Raw genomic sequence first — 16,307 nt, 5'->3', positions numbered from 1 at the left:
TAAAGATAACTGGCAGATACTGTAAATGAGAAAATATAATTCGTTTCACTTTCCCCTCAGCTCTATGGTGACACCATACTCTGCAAGTAGAGCTCTGCTCGAGCCCACTGAGGCGCATGCCGTGTGTAATTAACATCTACATTGTGCCTCGTTTCTCTGTCATGTCTAAACCCACCTTGGTGTGAAAACAGTTTAACTGCCCTTCCCAGCTCACCTGTGTCAAAAGTAATGTATTACACTATGTTTAATTTACAGATCATTTTAGTGTTTACATGGTGTGTCACTAACTGGATAAAGGGGTGTCGTTATTCCTTCATTATGAAAATGATGTAATATTCCATATTTGTTTTGGAAAGTTTGGACATACAAATCACTCATATTTTTTGTTGTTGAAATTAGTACATAATCAATTTGATATAGGGAAGACTAAAATCAACTAAATTGGGAAATACCTTAATTTATCCAATGAGTAGTGTTTACTGTCAAGTGCGCGTGCTCTGTGGACAGTAGGGGTTAACCTGGATTAAATGTCAAATTGATGACGTTGAAGATGTATGGAGATTCGAAAAGTTGGGAAGCCCAATAAAATGTGGTGTGGTCTGCTGTCTGAAGGTAGGTAGGGCAAGTAGGGTACGGGGCTGTGGTGTGAGCAAAGATATCCTACGACAGTAGCTGTCTCACCAGCCAGGAGCCCAACAGTGTCAGTGCGACTCGCCTCTGTTCTCGGAAACAACTCTGTCAAACGTCAGAGAACAGCGGAGAGCTTCACGTTTCAAAAGTCTGGCTGTTTCAAAAGTCTCGTCTCCCTGCTCAGAGGAATTTAGGCTATGTGTGCCGTCACAGCCAAACGAAACGGTGCGCTTCGACAACGTTAACAACTTGTAAAGTGGGAAATACAGCACTGCAACACACTGCAACAGCGTGGAAGCCATTTCTCATAGATGTCCACTCAATTGGAAAGAGGCCTACAGCTAGAGAAGACCAGATTTAATGCGCTGAAACTCGAATTGGGTGAGGAGATTGATGTTGAGAGTCTTGACGGATGCCTGCCCGAGGGGCGGCACGGCGACGCGGAGAATGGAGCGAAGGTGGCCGCGGAGCAGACAGCGACACAGCGCAAAATGACCCGCAGCCCCAAATGCGCCCGCTGTCGGAACCACGGCGTCGTGTCTTGTCTCAAAGGCCACAAGCGCTTCTGTCGCTGGCGTGACTGCCAGTGCACAAACTGTATGCTCGTGGTGGAGCGGCAGCGGGTGATGGCTGCGCAAGTCGCCTTGCGGAGACAACAGGCGACAGAGGTGAGCCATGCGGCAGGGACATCCGTATTTTACTGGTGGGATAGAATTTAAGAAATATCATTATTATATAATCTAGGCCAAAATGCTGTACCCCTGTGAGTAGGACCAGCGAAATGAATAACTCTGAAATAACACATATGAATAAGCAAATTAATATGCATTGCTCTTTTCCTTTAGTGATAATGAAAACAAAAAAATATATTGTTCACTTTTACATAAAAACCATAGGCTGTTTTTGCTTTACATTTCTGGATAGTTGATGTTATTAACATGTTATTTAAATTCAGTTATTCCACTCATAAAACTAATTTGTTTACACAGCATTTTGTCATATGAATTATAGGCTTTACACCAGGGAAACTATCATCTTATTATTCTGTAACAAACTAGCCTATAATATATCACATGGCTATGGCTATGACCGTACGCCTACCATGTACAGTACCTGCCTGTATTTACTGCTCTAGTGTTTTTAAGATATATTGCCTTAAGCCTTAAGTAATTTCGCCATGGGGTTAATGCATACAGTGCTTTCAGAAAGTATTCAAACCCTTTGACTTATTCCATATTTTGTTGTGTTACAAAGTGGGACTATAAAATGGGTTTAACAGTCATTTTTTTTCAACGATCTACACCAAAATACTTTGTAATGTCAAAGTGGATTGAATCTTTTTTCTCATCTATCTACAAACAATACCCCACAATGACAAAGTAAAATACTGTTTTTAGATTTAAAAATATATATATTGCAAATGAAAGAAATATTAAATTTACATAATTTTTCACAGCCCTGGGTCCATACTTTGTAGAAGCACCTTTGGCGGTGATTAAAGCTTTGAGTCGTCTTGGGTATGTCTGTATCAGCTTTGCAGATGGATTTGGGGATTTTCTCCCATTGTTCCTTGCAGATTTTCCTCAAGATCTGTTAAATTAGATGAGGAGCGTCAGTGACCAGCAATCTTCAAGTCTTCTCACAGATTTTCAATGGCCCAGCCAAAGCCCTGACTTGAATATTATGTAAATATATTTTAATGTATGTTACTTGTACCCCGTTCCTTTGCAGGGTAAGAAAGTGGTCAGGGGAGCAGCCGCACCATTCCGTCGCACCGCTTATCAGCGCTACACCAGAGCACCTAGCATCTTAGCAAAGAGTGTCCTAGAGGGTAGGTATCAGTGATAGACCAGATCACCTACTGAAGCACCCTAGCTAACAGTAGTCTATCCTATACAGTGCCTTCAGAAAGTATTCACACCGCTTGAATTACAAAGTGGGTCTAAAATGGATTTAATCGGGTTTTTTTCTCAACAATCTATACAAAATACTCTGTAACGTCAAAGTGGAACAAAATGTATAAACATTTGTAAAAAATATTAAAAAATAAAACACTAATATATCTTGATGAGGTAAGTATTCAACCTCAAATCAAATCAAATGTTATTTGTCACAATGCACCAATAACAATAGGTATAGACCTTACCGTGAAATGCTTACTTACAATCCCTTAACCAACAAAGCAGTTCAAGAAGTAGAGTTAAGAAAAATGTTACTAAATAAACGAAAGTTAAAAAAATTAAATAAAAAAGTAACAAGAAAGTTACTTAACAATAACGAGGCTATATACAGCGGGTACCGGTACCGAGTAAATGTGTGGGGGTACAGGTTAGTCGAGGTAATTTGTAAAGTGACTATGCATAGATAATAAAAAGCTAGTAGCAGCGGTGTAAAAACAAAGGGGGCGGGGTCAATGTAAATAGTCCAGGTGGCCATTTGATTAATTGTTCAGCAGTCTTATGGCTTGGGGGTAGAAGCTATTAAGGAGCCTTTTATTCCTAGACTTGGCGCTACAGTATTGCTTACAGTGCGGTAGCAGAGAGAACAGTCTATGACTTGGGTGACTGGAGTCTTTGACAATTTTTTGGGCCTTCCTCTGACACCGCCTAGTACGTAGGTCCTGCATGTCAGGAAGCTTGGCCCCAGGGATGTACTGGGTCGTACGCACTACCCTCTGTAGCACCTTAGGGTCAGATGCCGAGCAGTTGCCATACCAGGCGGTGATGCAACCGGTCAGGATGCTCTCGATGATGCAACTGTATAACTTTTTGAGGATCTGGGGACCAATGCCAAATCTTTTCAGTCTCCTGAGGGGCAAAAGGTGTTGTTGTGCCCTCTACTGTCTTGGTGTGTTTGGACCATGATAGTTCATTGGTGATGTGGACACCAAGGAACTTCAAACTCTCTTCAAACTGAGGGCGGCCCGTCAGGAAGTCCAGGATCCAGTTGCAGAGGGAGGTGTTTAGTCACAGGGTCCTTAGTTTAGTGATGAGCTTTGTGGGTACTATGGTGAACAGCATGCTCACATAGGTGTTCCTTTTGTCCAGGTGGGAAAGGGCAGTGTGGAGTGCGATTGAGATTGCGTCATCTGTGGATCTGTTTGGGCGGTATGCGAATTGGAGTGGGTCTAAGGTTTCCGGCATGATGGTGTTGATGTGAGCCATGACCAGCCTTTCAAAGCACTTCATGGCTACCGATGTGAGTGCTATGGGGCGGTAATCATTTAGGAAGATTACCTCCACTTTCTTGGGCACAAGGACTATGGTGGTCTGTTTGAAACATGTAGGTATTACAGACTCGGTCAGGGAGAGGTTGAAAATGTAATTGAAGACACTTGCCAGTTGGTCCGCGCATGCTTTGAGTGCACGTCCTGGTAATCCATCTGGCCCACATCGGATATGGAGAGCGTGATCACACAGTTGTCCGGAACAGGTGGTGCTCTCATGCATGTTTCAGTGTTGCTTGCCTCGAAGCGAGCATAACAGGCATTCAGCTCATCTGGTAGGCTCGCGTCACTGGGTAGCTCGTGGCTGGGTTTCCCTTTATAGTCCATAATAGTTTTCAAGCCCTGCCACATCCAACGAGCGTCAGATCCAGTTTAGTAGGATTCAATCTTAGTCCTGTATTGACGCTTTGCCTGTTTGATGGTTCGTCTGAGGGCATAGCGTAATTTCTTATAAGCGTCCGGATTAGTGTCCCACTCCTTGGAAGCGGCAGCTCTAGCCTTTAGCTCGGTGGGGATGTTGCCTATAATCCATGACTTCTGGTTGGGATATGTACGTACAGTCACTGTGGGGGCTACGTCGTCTATGCACTTATTGATGAAGCCGGTGACTGAGGTGGTATACTCCTCAATGGCATTGGATGAATCCCGGAACATATTCCAGCCTGTGCTAGCAAAACAGTCCTGCAGCGTAGCATCCGCGTCATCTGACCACTTCCGTATTGAGCGAGTCACTGGTGCTTCCTGCTTTAGTTTTTGCTTGTAAGCAGGAATCAGGAGGACAGAATTATGGTCAGATTTGTCAAATGGAGGGCGAGGGAGAGCTTTGTATGAGTCTCTGTGTGTGGTGTAAAGGTGGTCTAGAGTTTTTTTTCTCCTCTGGTTGCACGTGACATGCTGGTAGAAATGAGGTAAAATGGATTTAAGTTTGCCTGCATTAAAGTCCCCGGCCAGTTGGAGCGACACTTTTGGATGAGCATTTTCTTGTTTGCTTATGGCCTTATACAGCTCTTTGAGTGCATTCTTAGTGCCAGCATTGGTTTGTGGTGGTAAATAGATGGCTACGAATAATATAGATGAGAACTCTCTTGGTAGATAGTGGGGTCTACAGCTTATCATGAGGTATTCTACCTCAGGCGAGCAATACCTCGAGACTTCTTTAATATTAGACATCGCACACCAGTAGTTATTGACAAATAGACACACACCCCGCCCCTCGTCTTATGAGACATAGCTGCTCTGTCCTGCCAATGCACGGAGAAGCCAGCCAGCTTTATATTATCCGTGTCGGCGTTTAGCCACGTCTTGGTGAAACATAAGATATTGCAGTTGTTTATGTACCGTTGGTAGGATAGTGTTAATCGTAGATCGTCTAGTGTGTTTACCAATTGCATGTTGGCCAATAATACAGAGGGTAGTGGTGGTTTACCTACTCGTCGGCAAATTCTTACAAGGCACCCGCCCTCATCCCCCTTTTTCTCTGTCTTTTCTTCATGCAGATGACAGGGATTTCGGCCTTGTCTCGACAAAGCAGTATATCCTTCGCGACAGACTTATGAGTTACAAACAATGCGACAAAACAAACAAAATAGCACAGTTGGGTCAATACATGTTAAAATCCCCTTTGGCATTGATTACAGCTGTGAGTCTTTCTAGGTAAGTCTAAGTCCTTTCCACACCGGGATTTTGTGTGAAATCCCTGAGCGGGTTCCTTCCTCTCTGGCAACTGAGTTTGGAAGGATGCCTGTATTTTTTTGTAGTGACTGGGTGTATTGATACTCCATCTAAAGTGTAATTAATAACGTCATGCTCAAAAGGAAAATTCAATGTGTTTTATTTGTATTTTTTTAACCAAGAAGGTACCCTTCTTTGCGAGGCATTGGAAAACCTCCCTGGTCTTTGTGGTTGAATCTGTGTTTTAAATTCACTGTTCGACTGAGAGGCCTTACAGATAATTGTATGTGTGGGGTACAGAGATGAGGTAGTCATTCAAAAATCATGTAACCTTTTACTGCAGTGGGCTAAATCAGGTTCACAGAGTGTTTCTTGGTAGTCTTAAACAAATCTGTTTTGAAACAAAAGTATACACCTCACACACATGGTTATGGGCTTAAACAAAAGAAGACACCTGTACCAACATTATGTGTTGAGTTTGCATCCCAATATTACACTGTATACCACAGCATTGTTGATTACTCGTTTCTGATTGGCGAGAAAGGCATTCTAGAATGGACATTAAAACCCGATAACGGGACAGTTGGAAAAGATATCAGGACAACTTGCAATCAGACACAATAATATAAGCCTACACATGCAGACCGTACTTGCTGCAAAGTTACAGAAAGCTAAACCAACAACTACACAAATGGACATTGGATACATTGTAAACGCAGGTCCAATGAGGAATGAACTTAGCTAGCTAGCAAAGATTTGTTTTTGCAGAGACATATTTTTTTGGTGAGCATCTGATGACCTAACGTGGTGAGTGATGAACATGAATTTCTCCTGTTCCCTCCACCGCTAAAGCTGTCAAATCCTCCCACGTTTCTAGTTTTACCAGCTGTTTTCAGCAACTGATTTTTGAATTTGGTTTTCATATTGGCAGGTTTGCTAGCAACAAACTATTTAGCTATTTTCTTGCCTAGTGTTTGATATGCAATGCAATCTCCTCGTAATTAACAGTCAGTATTGACAAGTGTCCTGACAAGAAGGCAAACTTTTCTAGCTATGCCAAGCAAAATCAGGCATTATCAGCTCATTGTTATGGATGTATCCAAATTAATCTGAATATAAAACAGCTAATTTTCTGTTATTCTGGCGGCAGAGGTCGTGAATGTGTTAGCCGTAGCTAGCTGGTTAGCTAGCAAGCAGGGGATAAGAATGTTGCCAGCGAGCATGGCAACGGAACATAAAGAACGAACGACTGGGTCGCGTCCATAAATATCGAACTAATCGAACGTATGACTGGGTCGTTTTCTCTAGCAACCAAAAGATGAGAAAGTATGAATTCGCTTTTTTTTAATGAAAATATCAATAAACAAAATGTCATTTCTACAGGTAAATATGTGCTTATCGTTGTTTTCTTTGTCAACTGTGGTATAAGTGGGATAAAAGCCTCCGTTCTGTACATTACCTTGAAAAAAGAAACTCGACTCCGTCTCGCTCCGATGTATTGTCCATTATTTCCAAGGTAATGTACAGAACGGAGGCGTTTATCCCTTAGTTATATACAATACATCACTAAGGACTGAAATATAACAACACCATCTGACATAGAAACACCAGATTTAATATATATATATATATGAAATTAGGAAAATACAGAGTGAGGCCATGCAATTTATTATGTGTCTTGTTAAGCACATTTTTACTCCTGAACTTTAGGCTTGCAATAACTAAGGGGTTGAATACTTATTGGCTCCAGACATTTCAGCTTTAAAAAATGTATTAATTTGTAGACATTTCGAAAAACATAATTCCACTTTGGCGTTATGGGGTATTGTGTGTAGGCCAGTGACAACAAAAAAAAGTCAATTTAATCCATTTTAAATTCAGGTTGTAGCACAAGAAAAAGTGAAAAAAGTGAAGGGGTGTAAATACTTTATGAAGGCACTGTAGATTAGAGGATGTGGCTTCATTAGCATCTAGCTCATTACCCCATCTCCTGTCTCAGACCAGACAGTGGGCTACACCACACGGGATAAGTCAGTAATTACACTGCCTGTTTCGTCTAAAGGGACTAGATCTGTTTGTATTTTATTTATGGTAATTACAATTAAGCAAATGGAGGTTATGGAATTACAAGCTGTGTTTACCAGCGAGCGGTTGGGAGACAAAATTATGAGGTCATGTTACCTCTACTTTCCCCTGAGTAAGCACATGAACATGTACACACACTACAGTAATGTCATCACAGCTATGTTTAGAGCATCTACTTTGGCTTTATGAATTTCAACTTCATTTACCTAAATAAAGTTGGTAAATGAATGTGTTCATTGTTTAACTTACTATTTTGTAGATTTAAGTTATTATAGATAAACAGAATGTGTTCTCAGGTATTCATTATACAGCTAAATGACATCAGTGTTGTACATTTCCCAATAGGGTACAAACTCCCTGTGGCGGAGGACGGACCCTGGCCCAAGCGACGTCATTTCCCCTCTGTCAGTGCCAGGATGAGGAAGAGGAGGGCGTTTGCTGATAAGGAGCTGGAGAGTGTGATGCTGGAGAGAGAGCTGAGACAGAGAGAGCTGGAGGACATATCAGGTCTCACCCTGCTTCTCCCCCCGGCCCTGGCAGTGATGCCCGCCTCCCCCCACCACTGCTGCCCACTCAAGGACCCTGGGGAATCCACCTACGTGCCTGTGTACAAATACAAACCGGGCCCCGTGCTGTATGAGTGTGACTTCCACTGCTACCAGGAAGAGCTCAAGGCCAGATCAGCAGAAAGTGGTTATAATTATGGTCAGTTCATGTCAAAATGTAACTCTAACTCTAGGGTTATGGAACACATGGAGCAAGCCAGGGAGAGAGCACTGGAGAGCTGGGAGTGCTCCGGGCAGAGGGAGAGCTGTCGAGAGCCGTTACTCGTGCCCTTACTACGACTCCAACAGCGGGGGAGTAGTTATTCTGAAGGCTCAGCTGATCTGGACAAGGATAAGACCGTGCCAAAATGGGTCAAAGACGATCCAACCGTTCCAACGGCCATCATGCCAAAAATAGCCATCACACACTCTGACTCTCCCTCTGAACCAAAGCATATGTTACAGGGAGAGGTAGAACCCTACAAACCCAGCAGGTTCCCAGAGCCTCAGTTCCTCACACCCAAGGACTGCTCAGCAGGTGGGATTAGGCATCATGACAGGCCTCAGATCAACTCAATGAAACCCACAGTGGTGAGGCGGCCATTACCGTTCTCAGTGGAGTCATTGCTGAGGGCCTGAGGAACTCATGTCCATAAGTGCATTTTCTATAACAACACTGGTTACTGTGAAATGCATAACTAGTGAAATACTGTATTTAAGAAAATAAGTATACCCAAATCTATTTCAGTATTTAGGTAAAAAAATGTGCTCAGCATTTTTCAAAGGATCGTAAGATAGTCCTTTTAGAGCACAAGATACATGTATACAGTGGGATCCAAAATAATTGACACCCTTTATAAAGATGAGCAATAATGACTGTTGTATGAAGTAAATAATAAAAATTCTGAGCTATAATGTACAGTGCCTTCAGAAAGTGTTCATACCCCTGGACTTTTTCACATTTTGTTGTGTTACAGCCTGAATTCAAAATGGATTTAATTGTTGTTTTTTTCTCACCCAGCACCCCATAATAACAAACAGATTTGTTTAGTTTTACCAAATACAGAAATATCTAATTTACATAAGTATTCACATGCTATGACACTCCAAATTGAGCTCAGGTGCATCCAATTTCCTTTGATCATCCTTGAGATGTTACTACAACTTCATTGGAGTCCACCTGTGGCCAATTCAATTGTTTGGACATGATTTAGAAAGAAACACTTCTGTCTAAGGTCCCACAGTTGACAGTCTATGTCAGAGCAGAAACTATACTATGAAGTCCAAGGAACTGTCCATAGATCTCCTAAATAGAATTGTGATGAGACATATACAGTACCTGGGAAGAGTGTAAAACAATTTCTAGAGTGTTGAAAGTTTCCAAGAGCACAGTGATGACCAACAACCCATTGACCACTCTGACAGAACTACATAGTTCCTTGGCTGACATGGAAGAACCTGCCAGAAGGACAACAGTCTCTACAGCACTTAACTAATCTGGGCTTTATGGGAGAGTGGCCAGACGGAAGCCACTCCTGATTTAAAACAAATATGACAGCACGCCTGGAGTTTGCAAAAAGGCACGTGAAAGACATAGGCAAAAGATTCTGTGGTCTGATGAGACTATTTGGCCTGAAAATGTAACTATTTGGCCTGAATGCAAAGTGCTATTGTCTGGAGAAAACCAGGCACAGCTCATCATCCGTTTAACACCATCCCTACTGTGAAGCATGGCGGTGGCAGCATCATGCTATGGGGATGCTTTTCAGCGGCAGGGACCGGGAAACTGGTAAGGATAGAGGGAACAATAAATGGGGCCAAATACAAATCCTTGACGACAACCTGCTTCAGAGTGCAAACAACCTTAGACTGGGGCGAAGATTTACTTTCAAACCGGACAATGATCCCAAGCATACAGCCAAAGCAACGCTGGAATGGCTTCAGAACAAGAATGTGAAAGTCCTTGAGTGGCCCAGCCAAAGCCCAGACTTGAATCCCATTGAGAATCTTGAAGATAGCCGTTTACCACCCTCCCCATTTAATTTAACAAAGCTTGACAAAATCTGGAAGGAAGAATGGGAGTAAATCTCCAAATCCAGAGGTGCAAAGCTGATACAGACATACCCAAGACGACTCAAAGCTGTAATCGCCGTCAAAGGTGCTTCTACAAAGTATTGATTCAGGGGTGTGAATACTTATGTAAATGAGATATTTCTGTATTTCATTTTTGTTTTCACACGTAAAAGTTCTTAGGAAAATGTAAAATAGGTAGCTCAGTGATTGAACTGTTGCCCAAAGCGTTTATGTTTCGAATCCCAGTATCTACACTGCCTGCTCCTGTCCTCCCTCTCAGTGCTAACACTGTCAAAATAAACTCTGTGGTGTTCAAAAATCCCTTTAATTCTAAAGAAAACTAACAAAGAAAGGAGTACATGGGGAGGCAGGTGGCCTGCAGCTCTCAGAGAGAGATAGATAGAGAGAGAACGTTAGAAACCAAAGAGAAACACCTCCAAACCTGTTCAACACTTTTCTAGTGCTCTATATAAATGTTATAACATATATTAATACCAAAAAATTGCATCATTCCATGCCTTTTTTCAAAAATATAAATAGTCACACACACACACACACACACACACACACACACACACACACACACCTCCCTTTCTTTAGTCAGACAGAGACAGGATGGGGAGGGGCTGGTGCCAGCAATACCAACCCAGCAAACCAACATTTTCCAGTTGGGCTGATGATTATACTATCCAGTTGTCTATATGATAATAGATTGTATAAAACATTCGCCTGAGGTAGCAAGAACCTTCCCAGAACGTTGCTCTCACATTTTGTTGTGGCAGTATGTTCTAAAAACATTACTGGTACATTGTGTTATTACATTACCTGGAAGCCCAATGAGAACATTTGGACAATGTTCTGTGGTGGTTGATACAGATGTTGTGCACAACATTCCAAGGATATTTCGTTTAAACATTTTCTGAAAGAAATGTTGGGATTTTATCATCCTATTGTTAGACAAAACCCTAACTAGAACTAGAATGGGAATCTTAACTAATGTTCTGTGAATGTTCCAGGTTTTCTGGGTAGGCAACATACATTGTTCTTTATGGTACGCGAAGCTTGACGCTACTTGGGTTTGTTTGAACCCGCAGCTGATCTGCATCCTTCACTATGTTTTCTTTCTTCTCTCTTTTTTGTCCTCCATTGTAATATGGGCGATATGAAAGCCAGATAGTTTTGACAACTCTGGACTATGTGGCGTCAACCGTGTGCTGATAGCACACTGCTCCGGTCTTTGTGTGTCGCTCACTATCTCAGCACATCTTGGAATGCAGAAAGATAGGCCTTTCCCTCTCTTTTCTCTCTCAGGCCTTTCATAGACGTTAGGCTCTGCACTGAAGAGAGAGAGAGGTGTGCCCAACAGTGCCAATGACAGACAGAACAGAAGAACGTGTGTCTGTGTCTTTAATTAACCCTATCAATGTGGATTTAGCAATATTAAGACCTTGCGGAGGGCAGAAATTACCATTCTCACCGTAGTAGTTAAACACAAGCACCCCTCACAAAGGGAAATAATGACTCGTGTAAAGAATAATACATGGGATATAAATAAATGTTTCCCTCGCACAGAGGAAGACCCAATCATTCATCCCCACATTCCATTTTGGGCCATCTTTAGAACGGCTAGAATGGTGTGCTGTGGGTTTAATAGATTGTGATCTCACTCAGAATGCTAGTCTTGTCTCATTTCTCATTAGGATTGTGTGGGACAGAAATATTAGCCATAATGTTCCCTGTCTGTCTGCTCTTTGGAAACGTCTGAAACGGCTTCCTATTGGCAGTTTATATATATAAAAAAATGGTTTGGCCTGAGTCGTGTGTGCGTTAGTGCGGCCAGTATCTGACAGAGCAGTTCGATGCTGTTTTAAACACAATCAGATTCATAACAGCTCTACAAAACAGCTTCAACCTCCAGTCTTTTGTCACCCACCTTTTTGGCTGCTTTCAGATTCCTCCACCCGCTTATACCTCTTTTCCATTTTAGCCATATTCATTTCAGAGAGATGGTTTTAAAAAGCTTGCTTTGGCCCTTAAGCTCTGCTTCCTTTACTAAACACACCACTGCTTGGCTTGTAGCAGACCCTGACCGAACTGTTATTTCAAACACAGACCAAGCCTCTCTCCAACCCCAACCTCACAACCGCCACAGGTTTATTTACTCTGCTGGCCTAGCGCAGTGCCTAGCATGAAGCCTCCGGCCCGCAATGTTAGTGTAATGTATATATCAGTTTCTGAGATCCCCTGACAGGTCATGAGCAACGTTTAGTATCGGAGACAACAGGGAGGCTTTTTGATCCAGCTCCTCTGACTCTGGGATTTTCTGGGTTCTGCCCTGTTCTTGAGTTTGGCAGGCAGGCTCACACCCCCGGAAGGTCCTGGAGCCCTGGCTGTCCCCGTTCAAGAACTCTGGCCCTCTACCTCAACCCTCTCGCTCTGCTAGGAGTGCTAACTCTCACAGTGTGGGTGGGCTGGACAGTGACCACTCGTACTTCACCTTCTGAGCCCAGTAAAATAAAGGCCAGTTGTATGGAGTCACGTGCCTCAGAATATACCAAGACCAGTTAAAAACTGAAGGTACTCCAATGCAACACAATATACACAACGTGTTGTACAGTAAAGCGAGCCAAAGTAACAGCACAGTAAAAGAAACAAAGTGGGTCAGTATAGCAACACAGTGTAACAGATACAGAAACTAGTGAATAGAACAGTATTTCTCAGGAATATTTTTCATCACTTAGGATCAAGAGGAACAGGACTGTCCTTCTCTGATCTCGACTTTGAGCCTCTCCTAATATACACTTTTTGGTTTGGTCTAACCACCCCACATAACACTTACAGAAGCACAAACATAAGCACTTAGTAATAGACAGGCTGTGTAACTGAGACAGCTTTGGCGCAATAGACATTTCACAGCTTTAAAAACATATTTGAAACCGTCCATATAGAGTTCTCTCTCGTCTCTCCCCACATACATCTACCTGCTTGGGGATTTTCCATCCAACCTCTTGGGTTGAGTGAGCAACTCCCCGCTCTGCCACTCTCTTCTCAGGCCAAGTGAACAGCTAACAGCCCCTGGCACCCACAGTTGCAGCTGTGCAGCGATAGTGTTACCTTCACTTGGCCACTGGAGCTCTACCTCTGCAATATTACAAACCACACCGCAACCTCTCCTCTGTCAGCCTGCCTCAGCCCCTTTCAGCCGCACAGGCCAATAGGACCGAGGGTTACATAGAAGCTGCTGGGTCATGTGCAGTTTTGAAGATAACAATTATGATTATGGTGATGATGATGATGATGCATTGCCATTTGGTGACAGTGACCTTCACCTTCATCTCATTTCATAATAGGGTTAAATCACTTCTCTAGCACCAGATACAGTGACACCCACTTGTGACTCAGGGGCGTACCATTTGCATCACAAATTGATTACTGCAACATAGAGGTGAGAGCATATCCCTGCCTTATCCCCACCACAGTGCTCTCGGTTTAACTTCATAGTCCACCCCAGCCTCAACCCTCACCCCCTTCACCCTCCATGTCAGGGCAGAGGCATGCCAGCACAGCCAGTTCAATAACTTTATTGGCAGAGGGTGCCAGTTATAACAGTCCTGAAAAAAACCTTGATCCTCCACCCTGTGAACCATTAGCGTGGTATTTACCCAGCCTGGTTCTGATTCTACCCATAGAGTAACCCACACCAACAACATGCCTAACATATTCCCAGTCCCGGTAAGGCAATCCACCACAATGTTATTTGGGTCTCCGTCTGTAAAGCTCCTACGCTGACTTATTGGCACACTCTTAAGAATGATTGATTACCACAGGGACCAATCTCGTAAAAGGGGAAAAGTGGAGGGTTATTGACATATAAAACTATGTTTTGATGTCGGGTTACGAGACCTCTGGGGAATAACAGCTGGCAGAAGCTGAGAGCTAGGAGGGTGGGGTGCTGGAGCAAGGCAAGATGGCAAGATGTAATATTGTATGAGAAAATGTGCTGTATGTGACTGACTGGAAGACGCCACAAGATTGTGTTAGCCCGCTAAGCTAAAGCCTAGTCATTAGCGCATTAAGCAGCTGGCCCTCACCTTCCAATAACAACAGCTGTTTAAAAGCTATTTAGGGTTACAGACATACTGTAGCTAACCATAGTTTACATAGCTAACCATCCACCTTGATCCACACACAAAGAACGCCAGCAGAGAGAGCAGAAAACCTGTGAGGGGTTAGAGTCCGGAATACAATTTACTCTAATAGCTGTGACAATATATAGTGTCAATAAAAGGCTGCTCTTATCCATCTCAGGTTTCCATGCAGCATATGTTAGGATAATTCACAAGGATCAAACAGGCCTCCCTATTCCAGTCCTGTGTTTTGACTAGAGATCAATATGCTGGATGATGAGGTGAATGAAACTTGTCTGTTTTTAACTTGAATTCTAGAGTCCCTATAGGTATCCCCCCGGAAAAAAAAGAAATTTGATAAAATATTGAATTTGGCTTCCATCTTTTCATTCTGTCATTTAGTTTAGTATTGTGGCATAACTACAATGTTGTTGATCCATCCTCAGTTATCTCCTATCACAGCCATTAAACTATGTAACTGTTTTATAGTCACCATTTGCCTCATGGTGAAATCCCTGAGTGGTTTCCTTCCTCTCTGGCAACTGAGTTAGGAAGGATGCCGTATCTTTGTAGTGACTGGGTGTATTGATACACCATCCAAAGCGTAACTGATAATTTTACCATGCGCAAAGGAATGTTCAGTGTCTGTTTTGTTTATTTTCACCCATCTATCAATAGATGCCCTTCTTTGCGAGGCATTGTATAACCTCCCTGATCTTTGTGGTTTAATTTGTGCTTGAAATCAACTTCTCAACTGAGGTACTTTACAGATAATTGTATGTGTGGGATGTAGAGATGGGGTAGTCATTCAAAAATAATGTTAACCACTATTATTGCACACAGTGAGTCCATGCAACTTATTATATGACTTGTTAAGCACATTTTTACTCCTGTACTTATCTAGGCTTGCCATAACAAAGGGGTTGAATACTTACTGACTCAAGACATTTCAGTTTTTCATTTTTAATTCATTTTAACTGGTACAGTTAACTTCAGATGAGTCCCGGTCGTAGAACAAAACGGAGAACGCCATCGTGTTTGTGAGAGCCTCCTCTTTCCATATCAGTTTGTAGCCCAAACAGTTCAGACGCGACAGACGTTTTCGTGAGAAGACCAATTTTCGGAATGTCTCCTGTTCTGAGAAACAGCGCTGCAGTTCGGCCTCTTTCCACTGCAGATGTGAGAGGCCAACATTGGCGGATGCGGTGGATTGAAACATGCAAAAGAAAACGGATATCTCTAGCTTAAACAGACATATTTTAATTGGGATATGTTAATTAGATTGACAATCAACACCACTTTAACTCATGGCCGTTATGTGTCACACACAGATAGGCTGTTTTCTTTTTGAAATGAAACACTTCCTTCTAATTTGATCGTAAGTCTCTGTTTTGACAGATGACCTTCATGGGTATATTAGCAGATCCATAAAAGGCTGAACATTGCGTCAAGCCCATAGACCAGAGTAACCCACTCCTTCTCGACGCTCCAACTGACTGACCACATTCAACATGAATGATTCTATTTATCACTCTATATCTTGTATAAGGTTACTTGTAATGATATTGCATAAACAGATTTTAAGTCTAACACGGTCCATTGCAGGCTAGGGCAAAGCAGCATAATACAAAAGGAATAAACACAGGTACAATCATGGTATAGAATTACAGACATAAATCAGAAAGTCTTCCACTGACACTTAATTTACTGAAATGGAAAGAGAAGGGGATTCTACGCTCTGAAGGTAATGGTATCTATTATTATGCAACAGTATTGACTGCCTCCCGTTTATGTGGTGCTTGTGGAAAAAGACAGTACTTGATTCAGATGAGTAGTACTACGCATAACTTTAGGCTTTCCACTGGTAATGAGGAATGCCTTCGAGAAAGACTATGGGAACCATAGAATATGAGACTATGTTTCCTATGGAGGAGAAGATCATTTACACTC

At 42.5% G+C, this 16,307-nt stretch overlaps 1 protein-coding gene across 1 annotated transcript; it reads left to right on the top strand.

The window, feature by feature from the left end:
- The first annotated feature begins 836 nt into the window (after window positions 1-836).
- On the top strand, window positions 837-9,100 carry dmrt2b (doublesex and mab-3 related transcription factor 2b). Its single transcript, NM_001139597.1, is given in 3 exon segments — window positions 837-1,298; window positions 2,362-2,461; window positions 7,958-9,100. Coding segments are annotated over 3 exon segments (1,296 nt in total). The 5' UTR covers window positions 837-941; the 3' UTR covers window positions 8,797-9,100.
- Window positions 9,101-16,307: the final 7,207 nt, after the last annotated feature.

Source organism: Salmo salar, chromosome ssa23 (assembly GCF_905237065.1).
Source record: "Salmo salar chromosome ssa23, Ssal_v3.1, whole genome shotgun sequence".
NCBI lineage: Eukaryota > Metazoa > Chordata > Actinopteri > Salmoniformes > Salmonidae > Salmo > Salmo salar.
This window is presented reverse-complemented; position numbering and strand designations above follow the sequence as displayed.